Source organism: Meriones unguiculatus, chromosome 4 (genome assembly GCF_030254825.1).
Source record: "Meriones unguiculatus strain TT.TT164.6M chromosome 4, Bangor_MerUng_6.1, whole genome shotgun sequence".
NCBI lineage: Eukaryota > Metazoa > Chordata > Mammalia > Rodentia > Muridae > Meriones > Meriones unguiculatus.
Genome location: NC_083352.1, coordinates 100,311,500 through 100,336,985, shown reverse-complemented (window position 1 = coordinate 100,336,985; position 25,486 = coordinate 100,311,500). Strand labels below are relative to the sequence as shown.

At 49.2% G+C, this 25,486-nt stretch overlaps 1 protein-coding gene across 1 annotated transcript in view; it reads left to right on the top strand.

Moving 5' to 3' along the window:
* Galnt9 (polypeptide N-acetylgalactosaminyltransferase 9) overlaps nucleotides 1-25,486 on the top strand; it is a 70,283-nt gene that overhangs the window by 5,341 nt on the left and 39,456 nt on the right. The window contains exon 2 of the mRNA XM_021644956.2: nucleotides 24,586-24,766. Coding sequence (XP_021500631.1) covers nucleotides 24,586-24,766 — 181 coding nt within the window. The remainder of the gene's footprint in view (nucleotides 1-24,585; nucleotides 24,767-25,486) is intronic.

Genomic DNA, 25,486 nt, shown 5'->3' with positions numbered 1-25,486 from the left:
GGCTCCATCTGGGCAGGTTCAGAGTATATGATGGCTGCCATTCTGTCCCTGCTCACTGCCGCGCGCACAGCTCCTACAGCAGCTGTGGTTATGGTTTCTTCAGCCGGAAGCATTTTGGCTCTACCTTGCTCCTCCCAGTGGGCTGCAGTCTCCTGGACACCCGTCTTCAGCAGAGACCCTGACTGCACTTGACCACAGTAGTATGGAGACCCCTGAGCCTCCACAAGACAAGCAGCTATCAGACATGAAGCTGAAGCACACTGCCACGCCATCTCCCTGTGAGCAGTGGGCCTAGTCTGACCGAATCTGGGGATGGGCAGGAGAGGCAAACGTGTAGAAAAGCACTCATAGGTGGTGGCCCCGGGCCTCGGGGCATGCTGTCGTGGAGCGATTATGCTTACAATCTGGGTTATAATCAGCATATTTCAGTCTGTTAGAGATGCACTACAGAATTGTAAAAGACGGTTTATCATTCATTGGTTGGAAACCAGATAAAATAAGCCTCAATGAATTCCTTTACTGTGTCTGCCTCCACGGGCATGCAGGGTGAGGGCGGAGGTGGTTATGAGCACTGGCTGTTCTTCCAGGGGATCAGAGTTTAATGCTCAGTACTCATATGGTGGCTCACAACTGTCTGTAACTCCAGTTCTAGGGCATCCAGAGGCACTGGAGGCAGGTGGTGCCCAGACATACGTGCAGGCCAAACACCCATATACATTTAAAAGGAAACCCTCAAAAAAAAATGCAAGTAGGTTCTAGGTCTCACAACCAGAGCCAGCATGCATCCTCCTTATTCTGTCTCAAAAGAAGCAAAGATGCCTTGAAAGGAAAAACAGGTGTGGCTACCACCATCAGAAAGGGGTAGGATGAGGCTGGCAGAAGTCAGCATTTGCCCACTTTCTCAGCGAGGTCCTTGACCTCTATGAAGATGAGTGTGACGTTCCATTAAAACTCTTTTAGGAGAGACTTGCTTTGCAAGTCACTCCAATTTCCGGAGGGAGATGGCCTTGTATTCTAGCAGAGGGCACAGTGGTCATCAGCACCTTCCCAAGCTCTCTGCTGCCTCTTCCTCTATGGGGCATCCCGGGATTGCTCAGTGGCTCTTGTTCTGCATCCCCTGCTGACCAAGCCAACAGATTCCTGTTCCATGGGATGCTCACCCTGTGAAGGGAGGGGGCAGCCAATGGAGACGTGTGAGGGGAATACATGAGCACTTATCCTGGGATCCCTCCAAGGTGGGAGCCCTGTAAGCCCACCCTGTGCTGTCAGGGGCCTGGTGATGCCCAACACTGCACTGACAGGATCCATTCATTCAAAATACAGCAGGCTGATCCAGGTAGCAGCTCTTTACCTCTATGGCCAAACAAAGTGACCTCCCAGAAGTAGAGGGTGGGTACAGAGCCCAGGTAAAGCGTTTCCAGCAGAGATGATACTACAAAGGCAGTGAGTGACAGAGCAATTAGTAGGTGAAGGACTTGAGATGCCACTTGACATGGGTTGAACTATGTGCTCTAAAATTCACATCCCCCAAAACTTAGGATATGGCCTTCTATGGAGAGAGGGTCTTTTTGTAGATATTGACTATGAGATGATGCTGTCTGGGCTGAGACTAAATCTAATGACATCTGTCTCCATGAGAAGGGGAGAAAAGCAGGTGGAAAGATGGCTCAGTAGTTAAGAACACTTGCTGTTCTTTCAGAGGACTGGGGCTTGGTTCCCAGTGCCACATCAGGTGACTCACAGTCGTCCATCATTCCAGCTCCGGGGGATCTGAATCCTCATCAGGCCTCTGTGGGCACCTGCATGCACATGTGCACATGCAAAGATAAAAACAAATCTTTGAAAAAAGAGAGAAGACACAGGAAGTGGCTTATAAGGTCAGAGGCAGAGACAGAGCAGTGTAGCCACAAGCCAAGGGATTCCGGGATCTGCCAGGAGTGGAGAAAGGCCTTCCTCAGAACTCCCACAGGGACAGGACTCTATTTGTTATGCCTAAATCTCAGACTTCTGTACTTCCAACTGGAGAGAAATCAAGAAATCTATCCATCAGGCCTCCAGGTGTGATGACGTGCTGTGTGGCTGAGGACTTTCACACAAAGGGACAGCCAGGGACCCAATCCAGGAAATGAACTGAGATGTAAATGAAGGGAGAGAGTGACCTGGGAGTGTCCTGGGAAACAGTGGTTGTCAGTAGATGCAAAGGCCCCATTGTAGTGGCTATCACCCTTCCTAATGCTGCAGCTCTTTAATACACTTCCTTATGTTGTGGTGATCCCCAACCATGCATTTATTTTTGTTGCTACTTCTTGACTGTAATTTTGCTACTGTTATGAATAATAATGTAAACACTTTTGGAGAGATAGAGGTTTGCCAAAGGTGTCCCGACCCACAGGTTGAGAACCACTGCCCTATGGTGTCATAAGGGTCCCAGCGTGAATAGTGAGGTGTCTTCAGGGAGGCGGACAGAGCCCATCTTGGGCCTTCTTGGTGGCTTGTTAGGTCAGCAGGTATCTGCTGTTTTCCTTGGCTTCTGGGAGGTTCCTAGGGAGGGAGATGACAATGGAAGTGCTCTGAGGGGTGCCTGATTTTTTTCTTAAATATTTTGTTTGGTGTGTGTGTTATGTGTGTGTGTTCATTCGTTCGTGTGTGTTTGTTCTCTGAACTTGGGTTCTCTGAAAGAGCAGAAAGTGCTCTTAACTATTGAGTCCTTTCTTCATCCCAGACAGCTGGACTTTAGCTAGAATTCTGCCTCTGCCTTGCTGACTGGTTTTGAAAGGCATCCATGATTTCTCTTGCATGTTTCAGACCAGATGAGTGTGACCTGGCCAGTGATGCTTTTGTTGATTAGCAGAGGGAAAAGAGTGAGGTTCCCAGGCAACCCAAGAGCTCTGTTCATTCTGGATGGTGTTGATCTGGTCCACGCTACCTATGACCTGACCAAACCCCAGTCAGGACTTCTAAATTCCGTGGTCCAGTCCCAGGTGTCCCATGTGTCCAGTTTATTGAATTATGGACTGTGAGATGTTGAATACTGTCCCTGCGCCCACCATCTGCCAGAGGCAACCCCTTCACAGCTGCAAATCTAGCTATGTCCCCAGGGAAGCCCTGGCTAGCTGAGCTCCTCTGTTTTCATTAAGAGTGTGGCCATTGACCAGCTGGGTTCCTCTCCAGCTCTTGCCCTCCCTGTGAGCATCATCTGCCTCTCTGAGCTTCAATTTCTTAACTCGTGAAGTGGATATGGGAGTCTTGTAGGGGCTGAAGGAGTTAGTATAGGCGGGAGGCTTACCACATAAGGAAAGAATTCTGTGACATATGCACTCCTCATCTGTAAAGTCACAGCGTGGGGAACGCATCCTTGTCACAGTCTCCAGCTTCCCAGGTAGAACCAGCAACAGCCCTGTCTACCCTGTGGCAGTTTCCAAGCCTGACTCCCTAGTGACCTCCAAGAGGCCATCCCTGTGTGTGTGTATATATGACTGGTTGTCATTGCTGTATTTTTTCATTTCATTTTCTATTTACTAGTATTTTCTTTTTTTTGACAAATGATGCAGGTTGTCTTTCATTGGTAGCAATACATTACTTGTCTAAGAGGCATTGATCACGAAGTGGGGACCATAATTGGAGTTTGACTGAGATTTTGATTGTTTACTGCTCTAGAGGAAGTGAGACCTGGGAGAATGGAGCTGATAAATGAGGTGGACTGGTTTCATGCAGTGGCCAACTTTATTTAGGGCATCAGACAATTAATATTCTGAGGGTTAAGAGGAATCACATAAGTAAAGTGTACAGACACAAGGGCAAACCACATGTAGCAGGCAAAGCCCCAAGGGACTAAAACATGTTCCCCCCCCCCCAAAGAGGCATATAGATGAATAACAATAGCCAGTTGTGATGAAGTAAACCCACTCCTATCCGCTACACCTGGGAGGGGCCTGAAAGCGTAATCCAAGAACAATTAAGTGTTTTTGAGGATGCTGTGCATTCGGTTGGTGCTTTGGGCAGATGCATGGGACATGCTACACTGTGCTCTTCAGCAAGTGATAACGGAGCCCAGGAGATCACTGGTGCTGGCCATGGAGGGCCTGAGGGCATCCATGAATGCAGTGTGGTGTGGTGAGGGCACCTGTTAGCCTACTGACGCCTCTCAGCATTACCCCCAAGCCAGAGGGCCACTCACTCTGCCCATGTACCAGTGCTTATGAGAAGGCAGGGCTGAGGGAACAAGGCAGGCTGGGCTCATGGTAGAGACTGGTCCAGCACGTATGACTTTCAGATGGAACACTATGAAATTGTCAAGTCTGTATGACTAGCTGAGCCCATTTTTTTTTAAATGTAAACCCAGTAAATTTTCATTCAAATTTCTATACAGTCAATCAGAGTAAATTCCAAGAAGATACACATAATGTGTTTGGTTCAAAATATATAAACTTGGTTGTAGTGTGGGTTGTGAGCATCTTCTTAAAGACACATGCAGCAGGTCAACCAGTGTCTGTTCTGTTGCTTTCTCACTTCTGTCGTGCCTCTGAGTGGCCCAGACGAGTTCCACATTGAAGTGGTATGCCTAGTCTCATTTATCTTTTAGTAACACCCATTGTCCAATGTGCTCCTGGCCACACTCAAGGTGCAAAATGCTGCCCCAAGGAAGGTTGCTAAGAGTGCCATGGTCCCCATGTCTTGGTGAGGGCCAGAGCAGCAGAGACAAAGAGGACCAATTTCCAGTGTCTGGTGTAGGCTCAGATCCAGGTGTGAGCTGAGGCGAGTGCTGGTCATTCTCCTGGGCCTTAGAGGTGCCACTTGAGCCCCTGATTATCTTTACACTTGGCAACCTCCATATACTTCCCATTCCACTTCCAAGACCTCAGGATCACACTGAGAGCCCCCAATCAGCAACCTGTCTCCTCTGCTTTCTCTCTGGGACATCTGTCTTCTCACTCCCACTCCCAACTTTTGGGGTGGACGTGCCCAGATTTGGGAAGGGGCTGCTACTGTGATGTCCAGTAAGCAACAGACTGCTCAGTGTGTCCAGGGTTCAGGAGAAAGCAGGTAACCAGTAGGCTGAGGGAGGGATGGGAGGTCTTGGCATTTTCAATGCTGCCTAGAGAGGCCCTGCATGGTAGTGACTTCTCAGCCCGAAGTGAGAAGAAGGGTAAATAGCAGTGTCTGAGGCAGCATCCTCAGACTCAGCCAGTGCAAATGTCCTGGGGCAGGAGTGCCCAAGGCGTGGCCAGGAAAGGCCAGGGGCACCAGGTCATGGGGACATTGAGTCTGTGTTTCCTTTCAAGTGCTCTTAGAGTCAGGAAACACTCGGTCTGGAGCAGAGTGTGGGATGTAGTATGTGATGTCTGGGTGCTGTTAGCCCTCTGGGTGGGCTGTAGCCCTGATCTCTACTCAGCAGAGACTGATGCACCTTGTCTCTTTGTTGTGAAATCAGACTATCTCCCTGAGGACAGACATCCCCCCTGAGAGCCAGTTCAGTACAGGTTAAAGTACTCAGTGGCTAAAGGGTGTATGCCTTTAAGATGGAAGGAGGCAGCATGCTCTGCTAGGAAAGACAGGGCATTTGATAAGACAAGAGGGCCACGCTGATGGCCTCAGTCCTTGAGTGGGGGACAGGGCAAGGGGAGAGCCAGGCTTCTTAACACCTTGGACAGCTCCCTGCTGGCTGTTTGTGGAGTAGGCTGCTGCTGCTGATCCTGTGGGCTGGGCTTTCTCCAAATATATTTTTCCCCCCACAGGGAGGCAAGAAACAGGTCCTAGTCACCGCTATATCCCCTGTCCCAGAGATGGCCCCACACACCAATTTCCACTCTCTCTCCTGGTCTTCCCCCTAACCCCACTCTTTATACACCTGATACCCACCCCTGTTACCCTCCCCAACTCCTCTCTCATCCAGTTCCCTCCATCCATGTACTTCAGATATATGTGGGATGACCCTAGCTGATAGTCCTAGCAGCATGGGATATGGAGCCTGAACTAGCCAACTCCTGCAGCCAGGTGGGACTTCCAATGGAGGGAGGGGGATACCAACCCACCCATAAAACCTTTGACCCCAAATTTATCTTGTCTACAAGAAGATAAAGATGTAGGGATAATGATGGAGCAGAGATTGAGGGAATGGTCCAACCTGAGACCCACCCCATGGGAGAGAGCCAACCCCTGTAACTATTAATGATACTCTGCTATGTTTGTAGATGGGAGCCTAGCATAATTGTCCTCTGAGAGCCTTCACCCAGCAGCTGATGGAAACAGATGCAGAGACCCACAGCTGAACAATATGCAGATCTTGGTGTCTTGTGAAAGAGTGAAAGGAAGGATTGAGGGAGCTGGAGGGGTCAAGGACACCACAAGAAGAGCTACAGAATAAACTAACCTGGGCCCATGGGGCCTCACAGAGACTGAATCACCAACCAAGAACATTCATGGGCTGGATATAGACCCCTACACATATGTAGCAGATGTGCAGCCTGGTCATTGTGGGGGTCTCCTAACAATGGGAGGAGGGGATTGGGTAGGTGCTGGGAATTGAACCTGGATCCTCTAGATGAACAGCCAGTGCTCTTAACCGCTGAGCCATCTCTCCAGCCCCCAGTTTGTTTTTTTTTTAAAGTATGTGTTAGAATGCATGTTTCCTTTCAAGTAGGGATGTAACAAACTGAGCCTTTTCCTCTTGTGGGAACGTTGGATTGTATTGGATTGAGACCACCAGTCTACAAGGTGGAGAAGTGTGGTCTGGTTTTTTTTTTTTAAATTAAATTTTATTTTATGTGTTTGAGTGTTTTCCTGTATGTATGGCCATGTATCAGTTGCATGCCTGGTGCCTGTGGATGCCAGAGGCGTTGGTCAGAGCTTCCCTGGAACTAGTTATCGATGGTTGTGAGCTGCCATGTGGTTGCTGGGAACTGAACCAGGAACTCCTGGTCTTCTGGAAGAGTAGTTAGTGTTCTTAATCACTGAGCAGTTTCTCCAGCCTCATGGTCTGTGCTTCTAAGCTGTGGCACTGCTTCTTCAAGGCCAGGATCCCAGGGGCTTCTGAGCACACCAGACCAACTGCAATTCCAAAGTGTTTTGCATGGCCCACAGGGCTCAGCTGTGCCACTCCCGGGCCTTTTCTGAGATAGAGAGAGATGGGGAGACAAATGGAATCAAAGGCTCACTCAGCAGACTTCAAGGGTGAGGATGGCTGGGGTAGGATGCTTCCTGGACTCTCCTCGACACCCTTCCCAGCATCTTCACTGGTGAGTGCTGGCCCTCTAGAGAAAGTTTTAGGGTCAAACCAGCCTTCCTTCACATATCCCAAGTCACCCATCTCCTCCTAGTTCTTAGTGAGGCCTCAAGGTTAAGGTTAATTAATAATAGAGGAGCACAAAGGAACAATTAAAACCAAGGTGTGTGTGTGTGTGTGTGTGTGTGTGTGTGTGTATGTGTACATACTCTTGGGCCCACAGACACCCTTGATGACACGGGTTTTTAACTTGTTTAGCCCAAGAAGAGTCCAGGACTCAGACTTTACAGATCAGTGATGGCAGAGGTGGGATTGGAACCCAGGTGTGACTTCCATCCCTCACTGAGCATGGCTAAGGAGAGTTGGGTCAGGGCTAGATGTGTCATATCTTCCACTTCTAATAGTAAGAAGAAATTTTTTAAATTTTAAATTATTTAAAAAGTTGTATTTATTTACCGTGTATATGTGTGTACATGCAGTGCCTGGCATGAGGTGTCTTCTTTAACAGAAGGGCTGGCTCTCATGGATTCTGGCTATCATTTCCTCAGTGCTGTCATTTTTGCCATTCACTGTCCACTCAACCTTCCTACCCAATTCCACAGGGACCAACTGTATTGCTGTTTAAAAAGCATTTCTAAAAAGATTCACTCATTTTTTTTTTTTTTCCTGGGCAGTGGTGGCACATGCCTGTAATCCCAGCACTATGGAGGCAGAGGCAGGTGGATCTTTAAAGAGTTCGAGTCCATCCTGGTCTACAGTGCAATTTCCAAGACAGTCAGAGCTGTTACACAGAGAAACTCTGTCTCAAAAAAACAAACAAAAACTCATTTTTATCTTATGTCTATGTGCAGCAAATGTGTGCAGTGCCTACAGAGGCCAGAAGAGAGCATTGAATGCCCCTGGAACTGGAGTTGCCGAGAGTTGTGAGCTCTTATCTGGGTGCTGGGAAACCAAACACACTTCCTCGGTGAGAGCGACCAGCTCTCCTAGCTACCGACTCACCTCTCTAGCCCAGTGTAGTCCTTTTCTGATTCATCTTTCATGGGAACGCAAGTCTCGAGTTTTGTGCTTCCACAGGAAGCCGGGGAGGAGGCAGTGGGTGTCAGCCCGGGGTATGCTCTAAGCCCAAGAGCAATTCTGAGCCTTTCTACAAGTGCCTCCACTCAGGCGTGAGAAGCAGGAGCCAGTGTCCCCGTTCTACGGGCAGTGTGCTCTCAGGGGTGTGAAAACCCACAAGAACACAATGGAGGGATGTTTTCATGACGAGTGAGAGGGCTTCACGGGAGGAGAAGCATTCAAGCTACCCATCTCATATTGGATGGAGCTGTCTGGGCACAATTTCTAACTGGATGACCTTGGGGAAGTTATTGTCTGTCTTTGAGCCTTGGCTCCCACATCTGTGAAATGTGGGCACTGCGATTACATAAGAGATGCCTGTCGAGGGCTCGGCGAAGCCAAGTCGATCCTCAGAAATGTTAATGAAGATGTAGGAGAAACCATTAAAATGAGGGAGGATGTGGATAAATGGGTAGGATAGTGCCGGACATACGCTAGGTAAATATTGTCTGGTGGGAGAGTTGCATGACTGAATGATAGACAGATCTATGGGTGGATGGATGGACGATATGAATGGGTGGATGAGGGGATGGATACATGAACAGATGGGTGGACATCTGTGTTGTGATTTCCACCGCCAGTTTCCTCAGGTGTCACTGTGGAGGTCACCCTATCCCACCCTGTCCTTGCTGTCAATGGTTCTTAGACCCAACCTGGGTTTGTGGGCGCTGGTTACTATGTTGAGGCTGTGTGACATCTGTAGGCTTACAGTGTAGGGGAGAGCTGTGAAATCCTGTGTTCCAGGAACTCTGTGGGAGGATTTATCAGATACCGTCTCTGAGGGCATTTCCCAGTTACTGCTATATCCTGCAAAATGTCAGTGACCTCATCATTTAAGGATATTGGTCTATGATATTGACAACCTGTTATTAGTTTGGGTCCCCAGGGACTCTTAAAAGACCAACCATAATGAAATGAGCTGTTGTTTGGGGAAAGTAGATAAAATGGAAGCCATATGAGACATTATCCACAGAGGCAAACCAGGGGCTGTCATTATTATCTATACTCAAAATGAATAGCCAGGCACATTAAATCAGTCTGCATTTTTAGGGGGGACAAGAGAGAGGATGAGCAAGGAGGGCTGGAGGGATGTTCTGTGCATCCCTGGCCTTCTTGTTCCACCCACACACTCTGCAAGACTGGCAGCCAATACCTCGGAACCAAAAGGGAAGCTTGTATAGGCCCTGGCAGGTAAAATGATCATTTTCCCACTAAAGACAGTAGGGGTTCTGGTAACTGGACAAAGATGGAGACCTTTTGAGGTCCAAGGGCAAAGGAGGCCTACTGTCTGAAGCCAGCCTCCATTGCTCCTGTGAGACTCACTCACAGTGTCTTGTCTGCTTGGTGTGCCTTGTTATACAGGATGTGGCCATTGTGATGAAATCTGATCTGCAGGCCTGCTTTGCAGAGCCCTGAGGATGGACAGATTCCCTTGGGGAGGAACATAGTTGTTTCTCTGGGCTCCTGAGGATGTTGAGTCCACCCCCAAGGTCATTCAGGCCAAAACGGTGTTCGTTTGTGGTAGGACACAGAGGTTTCTCTCTCACCGGGCTGTGGAGAGATAAAATGATCCTGCTGGTTTCTTCCGCTTGAAATGTCAGCTTCCTAGCATTCAGAGTCCCTATATCAGGGCAAAGTACAAGTGCTACCTAGATCCCCCCCACACACATACTCCTGCTCTGCTGCCTTCTCTTTGGATCACATATTTCTTGCTACTTCATCAGATGTTTATTACTTAAAAATTTAAATGTATTTATTTTATGTGTGTAGGTGCTTTTGTCGGCATGTGAAAATCTATGTGCCGCATGTGTGCCTGAGCCCACGTAATCCAGAAGGTGGTGTCGGACCCCCTAGGACTGGAGTCATAGATGGTTTTGAGCTGCCATGTAGGTTCTGGGAATCAAACCCAGGTCCTCTGGAAGTGGATAGATAGTGTTCCTAACCACTGAGCCATCTCTCCAGCCCGGTCCATTGCTTTTGAGAACTTGGTTCTGTTGCCTGTTACATTCTTACTTGTCTTCAGTGAGCACACCTGGGCTTGTTGGGGGCTGTGGGTGTCGATGGTGATGCCAGCTGAATCGTGGCAGGCTAGGGGAAGCTGTCCCTGGAACCTGGTTGTCATACCTACCACCTTGGCTTTCAAGGCCGACCACCCTTCATCCCTGGGGCCTTTCTTCCTCTGTGATGGACTTGTGGCTGGCAGCCTGGGTACTTAAGGCTGTTTCCTCTCTCAGAACATTGGCTGATGCTGCGGGGACAGATGGAAACCAGTGACTCAAGGAGAAGCAGGGAGCTCCAGAGCCACACTGCCTTCCAAGTTGAAAATCACAGCCGCCCACGAGCCCAGGTACTCAGTGCGGAAGAGGTGGGCTGGCCAAGTGTGAACCGACTCTGCTGGGGGCAGGGAAGCTTGCTGGGGCTTGGCGGGAGCTGGCAGCACTTCTGTTCCTGCGGGGGCTCTTGCCAGGAGACACTAGCAGAGCTCTTCTTGGCAGGGCCACTATTGCTGTTGTTGGCAGCCTGGGTTTTTCTGTGCTGAGATCTTGTCTTCCTTGCATCGGTCCTTTTGCTTTCTACAAGAGGGAATTCGGTCTGATAACTAGAGACTCTATGACGGGTTCTTTGTCTCTGCATGCTTGAAGCCACAGCTGAACAGCATCCCTGCATTGTGGTCTTTCTGTGGCACATGGACTCCAGACGGATGGTGGCTAGCTTCCAGGGCCAGCCCCCTCTGAATCCCTGCCATGTGGCAGTGTGTTTAATGCTCTCATCACGGCTGCTCCTGCCCCAGGCATTGAGTTCTAGTTCCAAACAGGAAAGGGGCAGGGGACTGTGGATAAGCAGCAAAGCTCACAGGTTACGGTGGTGGGTATACTCTTTAGACATGTCTGTCAGCATTCCTCAGGTCCCATGTAACTGTTGACAGCCTTTGATCAGAGTCACGCCTGCCTGCAAGGCCCTGGTGGAGGCGAGGGGCTCACCAGAGCCATCCAAACCATTCTACCCGAAGCAAACAGTACAGGGAGCAGAGACTGCCAGAGCTCACCACCAGCACCCACCTGCTACTTCCCTTCTCCCTTTAATTTCTTATTTCCTGGGGCTGGCCGAACAAATGACAAATCTGCAAGGTGCCAAGATGGAGGCACAGGTAGCCTTCCCTCCCTCGACCTTTTGTTTGGTGGTCTTGGACATCCAGGGCTCCTAGGCTTGCCATCATTATTTTATTTATTTATTCATTTTGCCTGCTGGACATGCCTGTCACAAGGATACTGACTACGGGATCTGGAGTTTCTTCCTCCAGAACACTCTCATCTCCACACTCCCACTGAATAATATCAGCAACAGCCCCTTTTGCAGAGAATGCTGCATTTGCATTTTTTGAGGAATACATCCATAGTCTAGGGTACAACTTAGGCTCTCAAGCAGCTGCTGGGAGCTGCTTCCTGTGGGCTCAGGTAGCCCTCATATAAGCCTATCCCTGTCCTGCAGGAAACAGATCCTTGCTACCAGATTACTGTATCCACTAAAGAGGCTGGGTGTCCATACTTAAACTGGGAACCGGCAGGCAGGCTTGGAATGTGGCAGCAGCCAGATTTCTGAGCAGCGTTTGCAGCCGGCATATACCTGTGCCTGGTGGACAGGCCCGAAACACCGCTTTCCATCCTCGCTGCTTCCTCCAGAGTTGGCTGTTACTCCGCCACACTGCTCTTTCTCTGTAAGACGCTGCTGAAGTCATTTGCTCTGAAGGTTTTCCTAGCCCCATGTCAAAGTGCACAGAGCCACTTAACAGGAGCAGAGGCGACAGGTGGTGGCAAACTCTTGGCCATCATACAGCCTTCAGCCGCTATGTCTTCTGGTCCAGGCCTATAGGAAGTGCTCTGCTCCTATTCGCCCCAACCCTGCTGTAGCCATTTGCAGGTGCCTCAGGGTACAGGAGTCCCATGGAGGGGTCTGCATCCAGGGTCTGCTGGACCCTGCTGTTCTTGGGCCTGTGGAAACAAATTACCATAAATGAATGCCTGGAGTGCAGAAGCCCAAAGTAGGTTTCACTGAGCTGAAACCTAGGCGCCTGGAAGCTGTGCTGCCTGCAGAGACGCTGGGCTGGTCTCTCCCAGAACCCCCCACCATCCCAGCATTCCTGCTTTGTGGCTGTGTTGCTGCAGGAGCTGCCTGGTTATCAGGTAGAATTTGCACTACATATGGCTGCATTCAGCCCTCACCTCGTTTACCATCTCAACCTGCTGGACTTAATCACGCCCACAGAGACCCTATGACCGTGAACAGCCATACACACAGCTTCCCAGCGTCCACTACTTAGCCAGCCAAACCCAGCCGGGTACCCATATTTATGTTCCATGTTTGTCTGTTAACCATTTCTTCCACACTATGTCATGACGCTTTCCTGAAATCTTAGATCTCCTGGCAGCCTTAGTCCCAATTCTGGCCGGCAATAATTGGTTAGATCTTAGCGGCTCTATGTAGCCGTCAACCGGATCCTCACCACCATATGTAGTCCGCAGCATGACAGTGACTGGCATACTTATCCTGGAATTCCTGCCATCTTTTTTTTTCTCAGAGTGCAGCTTGAGGAGGTGTGCATGGAAAACAGATCCAAGACACACCTCAACTCCTGAGTCACCCTTGCCTGCCATCCTGCTTCCAAACTGAGTCAGCCCCTTGTGTAAACAATCTCACACCCACCCTCTGGCAACAGCTCCACCCCCAGCGATCTCTTGTAATTAGAGAAGAGTGTGTTCCCTGCCCCCAGGTCACAGGATAGAAACTGTTCTGTAAAGGTGAAATTACTGCTAGCTTTTCATTTCCCTGAGCCCTTGCCTTCAGTGGCTGTGCTGCCACTGGATTGGATCCGGGGTGGAGGCTCTATAACTCGCCTAAGTCTCACACTGAGGCTGCTTGCAAGTCAAACCAGATGAAGACCTAAGCTCTGAGCTAGAGCACTGACATAGAGCAGTCTGCTCCTGCTGTCACGTCACCTGAGATCCAGAAATCCCAGAACCAGAGCTACTCCAAAGCCCTCCTTGCCCGGCACTTTCATTCATGAGAATGATCTGGGGGTGGTTAAAGGATTCCAGAAACCAGCCAGGTGCAGTGGCAGGTGTCTGTAACCCCATCATCTAGGAAGCTGAAGCAGGAGGATTACAGAATTGAGAATCCTGTCTGCCCCCACAAAAGCTGAAGAATTCCATTGTCTAATGACGCCAGGCAAGTCAGGTCCAGATCTGTGGTGGGGCTGGATGCTGGGTTTTAGATTTCTAACTAGTGCTTTTCAGACTTCCTGGTGAGTTCAGTGGTTCAGAGACCTAGAGTAGCCATCTTCAATCTCAGCTGCATGACGCTCAGGGCCCAGGCCTTGCTCAGGGTATTTCTTTCTCTCTCTGTCTTAAAGATTTATTTATTTTTCCTTGGGTGTGTTTGCCTGCGTCCAGGGTCACTTGGCTCATGCATGGAAATGGCCCTACAGGACCTTAGCTGACTGGTTGCTCAAAAAAAGGGGAGGGTCAGCTCTGCCCCAGTGCTCCCTAGCTGATGTGGAAGTGCTCAGGACACTTCCCTCTGCATCGTGAACCACATAGAGTCCTCCCAGATCAAAAGTCCTCCTCGAAGGATTATTTCCTGTGGAAGCTGACCGTACATGCAGGGAGTGAGGAGCCAGCCGCTGCTGGAGCTGATGGGTATGGCCGAGGGACACACCCACAGGTCAGGACGACGGATGTTTTGACAGACAGTTAACTGTTCTCTGTGAAATAGTTTAAAGAGAAAAGGGATACAAATTACAAGAAGATTGTGAAACATGAAAGCATACGTTAGAAAAATATGTAGTAGCTCTGGTGTGGTGGCAGGTGGCTTGCAAATTCGAAGTAAGCCCAGGCTATAGAGAGACCTTGTCTCAACAATAAAAAAAAAAAAAAAAAAAGGAAGAGGAAAGGGCAAATATATAAAAACTGCTAACATTGAAATATATTGCCATTAAAACTAAAGACTCATTGGGTGGATTACTCAAGGAACCAGACACTGCTAAAGAAAAGATGTAGTACCTGGAAGATGGTCTTGGGCTACTGTACATTGAGGAAGAAGAAAGCAAGTGTATGGGTGAAGGCAAGGCACATAGAGAGGCAGCCGAATCCTGCTGGGTGCCAAGGGCAGAAAGAGACAGATCCCTGAAAAAGAGAAGACCTGGGATAACTGGAAGATGGGGCGTGGAAAATAAACCAGCCAAGCTTGGGACACGTTAGATTAATCCATCACACACACACGGCCTAGTGAAACTACAGACTGGCAGCCCCCACCCCCTACCCCAGGAGGAAAAACCCTAGCTCCTGTGGAGAACATAGAGAGGGTTCAAAGGGATGGTCGCTGTGTAGTAAGGGGTCTGGAGGCGCCTGGGCAGTTCTGCAGATTGGTAAGGAAGTAACTGCCAGCCCCGATGACAACTACTGCTGCTACTTCTCCTTCCACTTCTTCCCAATTAGCTGCAAAAGTTTAGCCATTTACTGGGAAAAACTCCCCACTTTTACTCCTCTGTGACAGCATCCTAGCATGGGCTTAGCCATGTGCAGGAGGCTGTGGAAAGCCAAGGAAAATGAGGAAGAAGCCAGACTCCTGGGAATATGAACTGGTGTGGGTACAGAGGCCTCTTTGCGCAGACACTGGCATGAACTCCATGGGAGGCTAGGGCCAGCCCTGAGTGCTATAACTTGACCTCAGCCGAAAGGCCAAGGTGTGATCAGACCTAACAGCAAGTCAGCAAATTGTAACCTAAGAGGGTTAAGATAATGGCATGTTGGCGGGGCGGGGAAGAGGTGCTGTGCACAGATGTGGCTAATAGGTCCCCAGCCTGTAGCCTGCATCGTAGGAAGAAGGAGCGCTGGGTTCAGAGGCCAGAAGTGGCAAGTCTGTGAATAACGTTTCAAGAGTCTGCAGCCCCTGGCGGTTGAAGCAACATTTAGGACAAGGGCCACTCGGGACGTGAAGCCTATCAGCCATCACTGCACAGGCTATGAGTTATTCAAAGATAGTGACCTTAGGCTGTAAGAGGCACGTGTGCCTGCAGAAAACTGAGGAGCTGTCATTAAAAGCCTTGTGCAAGAGTAGGACAAAGGTGCTTCGAACAGTAAAAGCCTCGGTGACGAACAGCTCCCTAGGGAAGGGCTGCAGTGGCCTCACCCTGTCCCCAGACAGGAAGAAAGCATTGAAAGAACTAAGACCATCTCGGGAAACTGAGTGAGGGGAGACTTCTCCGCTCTATCAGGTCAAACATGAAGAACTCAGCAACAAGACTTGCATTCTTTAGAAATACACAGACTGTTCTCGAGACTTGACCCTGCAGGGCCAACAAGATGGCTCAGGAGGAAATGGTAGTAGCACTCAAGCCTAAAAGTTGAGTTTTATCCCCAGAACCCACATGGTGGAAGGGTAGAACCTACTCCTGAAAATTATCCTGTCTTCCGCACCTGTGCTGTGACATGTGCGTGTACCCACACATCCAATAATGTAAAAAGAAAAATTTTGAATTAGAGTGAGCCTGAGCCAGGTGTGGTGGCACATTCCTTTAAACCCAGCATTTGGGAGGCAGAGGTAGGTGGATCTCTGTGAGTTCAAAACCAACCTGGTCTACATAGTGAGTTCCAAAACAGCCAGGGCTATGTAGAGAGAGAACCTGTCTCTAAAAACAAAAACAAAACAAAACTCCCAAAACTTGAGCCTGCACTAGGCCACAGGCGAGCCCCAACTGCAGCCCACTAAAAAGAGTGTTTTCTTCTCAGAACACAGCTAGTAGACTCTGTAGAAGAGAGACACCGGTACTTCACACATGCTCACATAAAGCCATAACTTTGAATTTCCCGAGAGCAGAAAGGGATATGATATTGAACATCATAAAATTCTCAGAAACCAAATGATAAACAATTTTGTTAGGTTCGGCCCGATCTGTATTTAACTTTACTGTTTACATTAATACACTGAAAAACAGCTAAGGTTAAAGTGAATTATATTATCTAAGGTCTTAGGGAAAGCACAGAGTCATTAAATAAATCGGGAAGGAGACAATAAATAGAAATTAATGAAATAGAAAACGGGACACCCGTAAAAGTGTGAGGCTTTTCTATCCTGGCAGCCTAGAGAGTGGGGTCGCTCCTGGGCATTGTCTCTAAATCTCACATACCTCCGTATGGATCCTGTGCGTACTTCAGTCACTTCTGTGGTGGCTCTGGGCGTCCTCCCTCTCCTGAGCAGAGCTGCCCCTCCATGCAGCCAGGTCTCAGTGTTAAGCTAGAATCCAACCTCATTTATCAAAGCTCCTCTGCCTTCTAGCCACTGCCTCCTAGGAGCATGGGAATAAAAGAAAACAACAACAGAAAAACCCTCCACATAAGCCCTCATTTTCTCATGTCTAGCTCTTTCCTGCTGCCCCAATTCTTCAGCAACACCATCATCCCCTCTCCCTGCAACAGAAAGCCTACTTTTGCATTATGACCCCTGTACCGCCCTGAGCCCCAGCACGTTCACCTCAGTGACTTACCCATGTGTGAGACCGGACAGTGTCCCTGGCCCCACACTCCGCAGGCACATACCCTCCTGTAGCCCCTTCTCTAAGGACAAAGCCCCACCAACCTCCCATTGTCTCCCCATACCAACCTTTTGAGGTTTTACAAACACGCTACTCTAGCCTACCGTGTCCTGGTTTCTTCCCAGAATGCCTTGTCCTGCCCTACTCCTCTTCTCCCTGTCCTGACCCAAGCGGTGGAGCTGCCACCCACCCACAGCTGGCCCCACAGCTGCTGCTCACAGGCTGCCACAGTCTGCACCACACTTGGTTCCTGGGGCCTGCCGAGTTTCCTGAAGAGAGCATGTGTCTGCCCATTGCTATGGGATAGCTCTTGTCAGAGACTCCTTACATAATCTTTATGTACGCACAAGAATTTGTGTGCATGTGTGTGTGCCTGTGTGTACGTGAGCATGCATGCGTCAGGAGCCATCTCTCTAACCCTTCTCCATGTCCAGTAAAAGGTGCCGTTTCACACTGGCTTTTTTTATGTTTATGGCTATCCAAGTGAAGTTTGAAAAGTATCTTCAGTGGCAGACAAGTGAGGAGGGCAAATGTGAACTTAATTCGTACCCTGTGTTCACCACGGTCATAGCCTTGTAGAAATAATGTGGGACACTAAACTGAGGATATTGATTTTCTCTCTCTGATGGGACCCTTGGGTGACTCGATGTGCCTGCAAGGTCTCCCTGCCAGGGTGAAAGAAACATGGTCCTCATTCCCCAGGAGTTTTCACTTACTCACGGTTCTCTCTCCTTGACTGGCCTGGTGGGATTAAAGACTCAGCTCTTCAGTTGATGCTTTGCCTGTTGGAATGAGGTGCTGGTGGTCTTCTGTCCTCCATTGAGGACATCTGTGCCTGGGTGGCCAGTTGGGCTCCTTATACCATGGTGCTGGGGCCTTGGGTGGCCCCATCTTTTCTGCAGGGCACCAGATCCCTGACCTTGGATTGAGCGTGAGGACCTGGCCCTTAGACCGCTCAGCCATCTTATGTTGGTTTCTGTTTGTCTTCTAGGAAAGATGCAGGACGATGTTTTAGCTAAGGAATGTACACTTCCCGTTGTTCTTGGGGTCATATGACATTGAGGCTGCAGTGTCATTCAGCTAGGGGAGATCTGGGGACTGGAACCTGGAAAATATTCCATCCTAGCTTTTCCAGGAACTGCCCTGCTTGGAAACTGTTCTGCACAGGGGGTAACCACAAGGCAGCTAAGCCCTCAGGGAACGACACACACTGGGTCGCCCTGTATGAAGGACAGTCCACACAGCAGAATCTCCTGCCCCCAGATACCAGCAGAGCCAGGTCCGGTCCAAGTGACAGTGTGTGGTACAGGCTGTGGCTGTGTGGCTAACACCACAAACCGGCTAAAACAATGGGCTCTGAAGTCAAGGAGTTTCACTTCTAATTGGTTTCAGGGAAAGCCAGGAAGTCCCAGGTGTCCCTAGCTTGTGGGCCCAGGTCTATCTGTGCCTCGTATGCAGATAACCTTCTCAAATCCCCCAGTTCTGAGGACACCAGCTGTGCTAGACTTGAGGCCCAGCCTCAGCCCATGTGACTAAGATGCGGTTCAGCCCACAGTAGTGTGTATCCTGGTCTTGGGTGCTTTGTGGGTACAATGCTTTCTGCTCATTGGAGCTGGGGATCCTGAGAACCAGGAAGGAATGAAACTACCCCCTACCCTGTGCCCACATGCCCCTCCCACCCAGTTGGTACTGTGTCTGGAGCCTACAGTGAAGACAGGGCTCCAGTGCGGAGTAGGAGGAAATTCCACAGCTGTAATCCCAGAGTCCCACAGTCCGGCCAGAAGTGGCTCCCAGCTCAGCATGGGTTTTTGCAGAACCACAGGGTCTGGGCGGCCCTATATACTGTTAGCATGGTAAAACAGGCCTCGTGACTTTTCTATCACAGAGAGGTCATCTCGGTTTCCTTCCAGGCTTGCCCTCATTTCCTGGTGAGATCAAGCAATTCCATCTCTTTACAAGAAATCTTTGTGAAATAGAATCTGAGCGGATGCCGGGAGAATACAGGAAGATGAGAGGCCAGGATCCCGGCAGGGAGGTGCCAGAGTGACCTTCCTTAAAGGCAAAATCCAATCTGGAGTTTTCAGTCAGTGTAACTGGTACAGATTCCAGCTCCAGAGAACTGTGAGCAGAGCTGAGGCTCGCTTGAGGCCCCACCCCCAGGCTGGTTTTGGAGATTTGCCCTGCCTTTACTTACCCTTCTCCACTGGCAGCCCTGACAGTGCACCTTGACATTTCACAGCCTCAGACGTGGGTCTGTTTGGAACCCACTTGTGAATCTCCCCAGGAACTGCATTGCTGCCTCACATGGTCTGTTGGGACTCTGTGAAAGAGTTTCTGGTTAGGTTAGCTGACATGGGAAGACTCACCCCGAACGGGTGCTCACCTCTCACCAGCTGGTGTCCTGAACAAAAAGCACCAGCATTCATTCGTCTCCCTGATTCCTGACGGTGCATGCGGAGTGAGTGACCCGCTGCCTTGTGCTCCCACCACCTTGGTAGACTGTGCTCTCAATCTGTCCTTCCTCCCTTACGCTGCTTTTGCTGGGCATTTTGTCCTAGCCACGAGAACAATAGTAGACAGGACTTGTCTGAGAAGAGTAAGGTGTGTCGTGTGTAGTATATCCTGCTGTGGGCCAGGCCTGGACCAGCAGAGCCACCAGGGCAGTGGAGCTTCCTGAGCAGGAGCTAGCCTGGCACCCCAGTCCACCACCTTCACTGAGCAGCTTGAGGGAGGCTTTGTCTGGGCTGTTTCATGACTCTGGGTCTGTTTCCTCAGCTGTTCTCAGCTGTTGTGGAGGTCATGCCCCAGGGCTGTATGAGTTCAGACAGATCTCCAGGGGCAGGAGTCTGCTTGCTCAGTATCCAGCAGAAAGACAGCACGCATCCGTGGAAGGCAGAGAATAAGGACCAGTTCTCCAGGATTAAAAATACCGTAACAAGAAAGAATAACATAAGTGGGCTAGTTAGCCACGAGGATGTCAACAAGAGGAAGGGTCATCAAGAGGAGGACTCTCTAAGGGAATTCCAGGGCTGGGATCAGTGCTGAAGAGGACTGCTGCTCTCCCAGAGGACCCAAGCTCCATTCCCAGAACCTATGTCCAGTGGCTCACAACCACCTGTAACTCCGGCTCCAGAAGTTTTGATGCCCTCTTCTGGCCTTCAGTGGTACCTGCACACACAGAGAGTACACATTCACACACTCATACACATAGATACAAACAAAATAAAATATAAAAATATTTTTAAAAGATAAAAGAAATATTTAAAGGAAGTTAATCTTACAGTTAACAGAACACATCTCCCAGAATGAAATGTCTCCTGAACATGACCATAATAAACTCCAGATGCAAGAGGCCCTCAGGCAGGCAGAGATGTCACAGATATGGACAGAGACATTGTTCATATAAATGACAATGAATACAAGGAAAAGGGTCTTCTGTGTTGGAATTCAGTCTCGGGACTGGGTGAGGGGAAAGGCTTACTAGGAATTTTATATCCAGCAAAGTTATCCTCCACTCCTAAGGAGGAAAAAAAAAAAAACAAGTTTTCCAACTGCCTTATAGCTTAAGAAAATTCTCTTTCCATACAATCCTTTTGAAATATGATTTGGTAATGTTCTTCAGTCAAATAAAAAGCAAGTCCCAGACCTAAGGAGACGTGGAATTCACAAAATCAGAGAGCCTACCCAGGTGGAGCGTAAGAAAGTTCCCAAAGATGGTATCTGGGAAAGACAATACAAATGATGGAGGGAGTAAAAGGGTTCCTGGACGGCGGGTGCTGGGAACCGCCTATGATTCTACCACTTGTCCCTGCTCGGCAGTGAGAAAGGCTAGAGTCTACCCCACACCTTGTTAAGCCACCTGGGGTACAACATGGAGACCAGCTGTTTCAGCCATGCTGCCTGAGTGTGGTCATTCGATCACTAACACCATGACACTGGGTGTGTTATTTGACTCTTTGCATCTCAGTTTCCTCATCTACAGATTGAAGGGCCCCAGAGACTCACCTAGGGGTGCTGTAGAGAATGAGGGAGTAGACATGTCTGCAGAAGCATGTGCCAACAAACAGTGTCTCTACCACACTTGCGTGCCCATGTCAGAGCAAGATGGCGTGTCAGAAACCAAAGTGTGTGTGGTTCTGGGAATTTAGAACATTGGTGATAAAATCAATATTGCCTTGATATTTGAAAATTCTTCATTACGTGGCCTGAGATTGGTTAGTGATAGAATTACCTTTTGATCCAGGTGGTATTCCGAAGCGAGTTCTGTTCATGTAATTTCATGGGATAAGTACTGATCCATTTCTTGTTTTGAAATCTCATGGAATCTTGCCTGCCCTTGCAGAGCATGAATAGGGCCATTGCTGACGACTTTGGGGAACAGTGTGGCTCCATGAGCAAGAAGCCTGTATGTCCCTCATCTTACATGTTGGGCATCGAGGGGCAAGGCAAAAGTTGATTTTCCCAGAAATAAAGCCCGCAGCATTCCTCTTGAAGTCACAAGGGCATCTACAAGCATCACTAAAAATACAACAGAGCTGAGAAAAATCGGAGGAAGGTGGTGCAGGGGAGGAGATGTAGGCGGAGGTGAAAACAGACTCCACTCATTTTTCACACTGAGGAGCCCTGGGACTTGTCCCTGGCTCACAATGCAGGAACCAGATCTGTATGGCTATCACGGCTACAATGCTTATGTACTGGCCAGCAGGCCACCAAGAGCCAAGTACTTTGAAGAACAGGGTTTATAGGCCAGTGGGCACAGTGATATGTTCTGCACTGACTGGATAGCTCATCAAGGGTATGTTTTCCTTTCATAAGTGAAGCCCCAAAGCTGGGCACCAGCACCCCAAACAGCCTCCCTCCAGCCCCCAGCTCCCCTCCAGCCAGGCAGCAGGATCTGAGGACACGCTCTGAGGGTGTCAAGGCTGCTCTCCTGATAGCTTGTAAGCTGCTGTGTGTCTTTCCTGGGGGCGGGGGAGCTGTTTTTTACCTTTCAAAATGAAAGGCAAAAGTATAACGTGTTTTAAAATAGTATGATTTTGCCAGGTATGGTGGTGAGGCAGAAGGGAGCCATTCAGGGCTACATAGTGAGTTCCAGGCCAGCCTGGGCTGTGGGAGAGACCATGTCTAAAGCGTGGTTTTTAGGTGTGTTGCAGTATTGAGATAAAAATAAGCAAGTGAAGTGATGTGTCTCATAACTTCTCTATTTTACATTCGATGCATATTCTTTAATCCTATACAAACATTAGCTCTATGTATGAGCAATTAAAGTGGGATGTTACGGAACATGCAGAGATCTGGCAGCCTGCCCTGAGTGGAGAAGCCCTCCGGCTATTTGGAGTGTGGAGGTTCACATCTCACACCACCTGCCTGGATGTCCACTGAAGAGAGCAAAACCTCTCTGCATGCGGCTGTTGCCGAGCTGGACTACAGCTCTTATAGGACGGATGCGCTGAGCCATGTCCACCATTAGGTCTACAGTGACTACCACCAGTGACTACCGAGAACCTGCCTAGCTGGGGTGCCCTGGTTCCATGGTCCGTGCCTCACCTACACAGAGCAGCCCTCTGTCCTAGCTTTCTGGAGAGTCCTGTGCCCACTTCCCTGGCTTCTCTCCTCCGATGCCTTGTTTCCTTTGTTCCCCAAGTTATCACCTGGGGCCTCAGGTTGAAACTGTTGTGGCAGCAGTTTGCAATTGGTCTGGAGGATAAACATTACCCATACCCAGGGAGGGGACAATGGCTTTGGATTTAGAAGTTTAATTTCTTTTAGTTCTTTACAATTTTATTTATTTATTTATTTATTTATTTATTTATTTATTTATTTATTTATTTTTTGTCCTTTGAGACAGAGTTTTCTATGTAGCCCTGGTTGTCCTGGAACTCACTCTATAGACCAGGCTAGCCTCAAACTCAGATATCTACCTGCCTCTGTCTCTCCAGTACTGAGATTACAGGCATGTGTCACCGCCACCTAGCCTGCAATTAAAATTTTATACATTAGTTAACTTCACTCTTTATTTCAGATTTTATTACAGTTGTTTGTTTAGTTAGTGTGTGTCTTCGTGTGCGCTCATGTGCTCATGTGTGCCACAGCATGCGGGTAGAACTCAGAGGACAGTTTTAAGGGGTCATTTCACTCCTTCCACTGTATGGTTTCAGGGATTGAACTCAGGTCATCAGGCTTGGCAGCACACACCTTACCCTCTGAGCCATCTCACTGGCTCTGACTTTTTTCCTTCCTTCCTTCCTCCCTTCCTTCCTTCATCTATCTACTTGCCTATTTTTATTTTCTGATTTTTTAATGTACATTACAACCTGACCACAGTTTTCCCTAGCTCCATTCCTCCCAATCTCCCCTCCCAACCTTTCCTCTCCTCCATTTCTTTTTTAAAAAGATGAAGATGAAGATGAGGAGGAGCAGGCCTGTTAGGGATATCAACCCAACATGACAAAACAAATTAAGGCTAGGCACAAACCTTCATATCAAGGCTGGATGAGGCAAGCCTGGAAAAGGGTCCCAAGTGCAAGCAAGAAGAGTCAGAGATACCCACCACTCTAGCTGTTAGGGTCTAAAAAGAACACCAAGCTACGCAACCATAATGTATATGCAAAGGACCTGGCTCAGACACGTACAGGGTTCATGACTGTTGCCTCAATCTCTGGGAGCCCCTATGAACCCTGCTTAGTTCTGTGGGTTGTGTACTCATGGTGTCCGCAAACCTTCTGCCTCCTACAATCCTTCTTCCCCGCTTTTTCTCCTGGCTTTGCCTGGTTGTTTGGCGGGGGGGGGGGGGGAATTATCTCTGCATCTGCTCCTCTCAGTTGCTGGACAATGTTTTCCTGAGGACAGTTGGCCTAGGCACCGATCTATGGGCATAGCAGAGTATCATTAGGAATCATTTCGTTGACCTTTTTTCCAGTCATGTTTGGATCTATTTTGGGTCTCTGAGCTGACAAGCCTCTAGTTGCTGGCCATGTACACAGTGTCAGGCATGGGCTCAAGCTGGGCCAGTCATTGGTTGGCCACTTCCACAAGTCCTGTGCCTCCATTACCCCGGCATATCCTTCAGACAGGATATATTCTAGGCGGAAGGTTTTGTGGCTGGGTTGATGTTCCAGTCAGTCCCATTGCTGGGAGCCTTGCCTGGTTATACAAGCCAACTGAGGCTCATACAGGGTCACTGTCCTAGATTCCAGGGAGTTTCCACTGCCCTAGGTTTCTGCACCACCCCCAAATTCCCCTACCCCTGAATGTACCCTTTACAAACAGCTTTAGGCTTAAGGAAAGAGTGAGCATAGAGTCCAGGGAAGTTCACAGTCCAGCCTCTGCATCTCCTCTGGTAACATTTTAGGTCAGTGCAATGGCCTTTTACAATTGGTGAACGCATATGACTAGCTGAGGTTAAGGCTCTTACTAGACCTTCCTGTGATTCCGGGGTTCTGTGGTGGAAGCATAGTGACGTACCCTTGCCATCATGGCATCATATAGCGTAGCCAAACTGCCCTGGCTTATGCTCCCCTTGTTAACCCTCTCACAACCTTGCTAGACTTGTGTCTTTTGACTCCACAGCCAGTCTCTTCCGGAACACACTGGGCATGGGGTGGGTGTGCTGGGAGCAACTCCTAGGCTCTCCTGACCTGTCTTTTCTTGTCTTCTCCAGGCCTTGCAAAGCCCATTGGGCTGGTGGAGGGACCGGGTGGCCTGGGCCAGGGAGGAGTGGCGGCCACTCTGCAGGATGATAGCCAAGAGACCGAGGGCAAGTTCGAGGAGTTTGGGTACAATGCACAGCTCAGTGACCGCATCTCCCTGGATAGGAGCATCCCCGACTACAGGCCCAAGAGGTGAGCAGGCTGGCCTCCGCAGCTGAAGACTGGAGGTGGGATCCTGCTGCACGCAGTCCCTTGGTCTCTCTGTGTCTCTGTGTCCCTGGATCCCTCAGTCTCTGTATCTCTCTCTGTGTCTCTTCTCTGTCTCCCTCAATTTTCCTAAGTTTCTGTCTGTCTCTTTCTCTGTTTCTTTTTGTCACTCCGTCTCTTGCCCCTCCGCTGTCTTCTATGCTCATCCTTTTGACATCCAGCCACAGGATCAGTCCCCTTTCCCTTTGGACCCAGAGGCTGGCAGGCTGGAGATGGCTGGGCTATCTGTGTGAGCCCAGCTACAGCCATGTGCATATACATATGCACACAGACACTCAGGTGTACTTGAACACCTGAGATAGAGGCCTTGTTCCCTGCTTAGTATGTTCTTCTGACTGGCTTTGTAACTATTGCTGGTATGTAAGTGCTGTTATTGCCCAGTGAGCCTTAAGTGTCTAAAAGTTTTCACCAGTCCTTCAAGAGGCTGTGACCATCTTGTTTCTCCCCACAGATGAAAAAAATGCTCATTCCTATGGCCTTGCTGTGTCTCTGAGAACTGGGTTCTTATCCCTAATGATTGCCTCATTCCAAAAGCACACAAGGGGCCAGACCAGAGCTGAACTTGAACAAATATCTTTATAGGAGGACCAGACAGGTCCAGCATCCATGGCATCAAGACTCTCAGTCATCAGCAGCAAGCTGGCC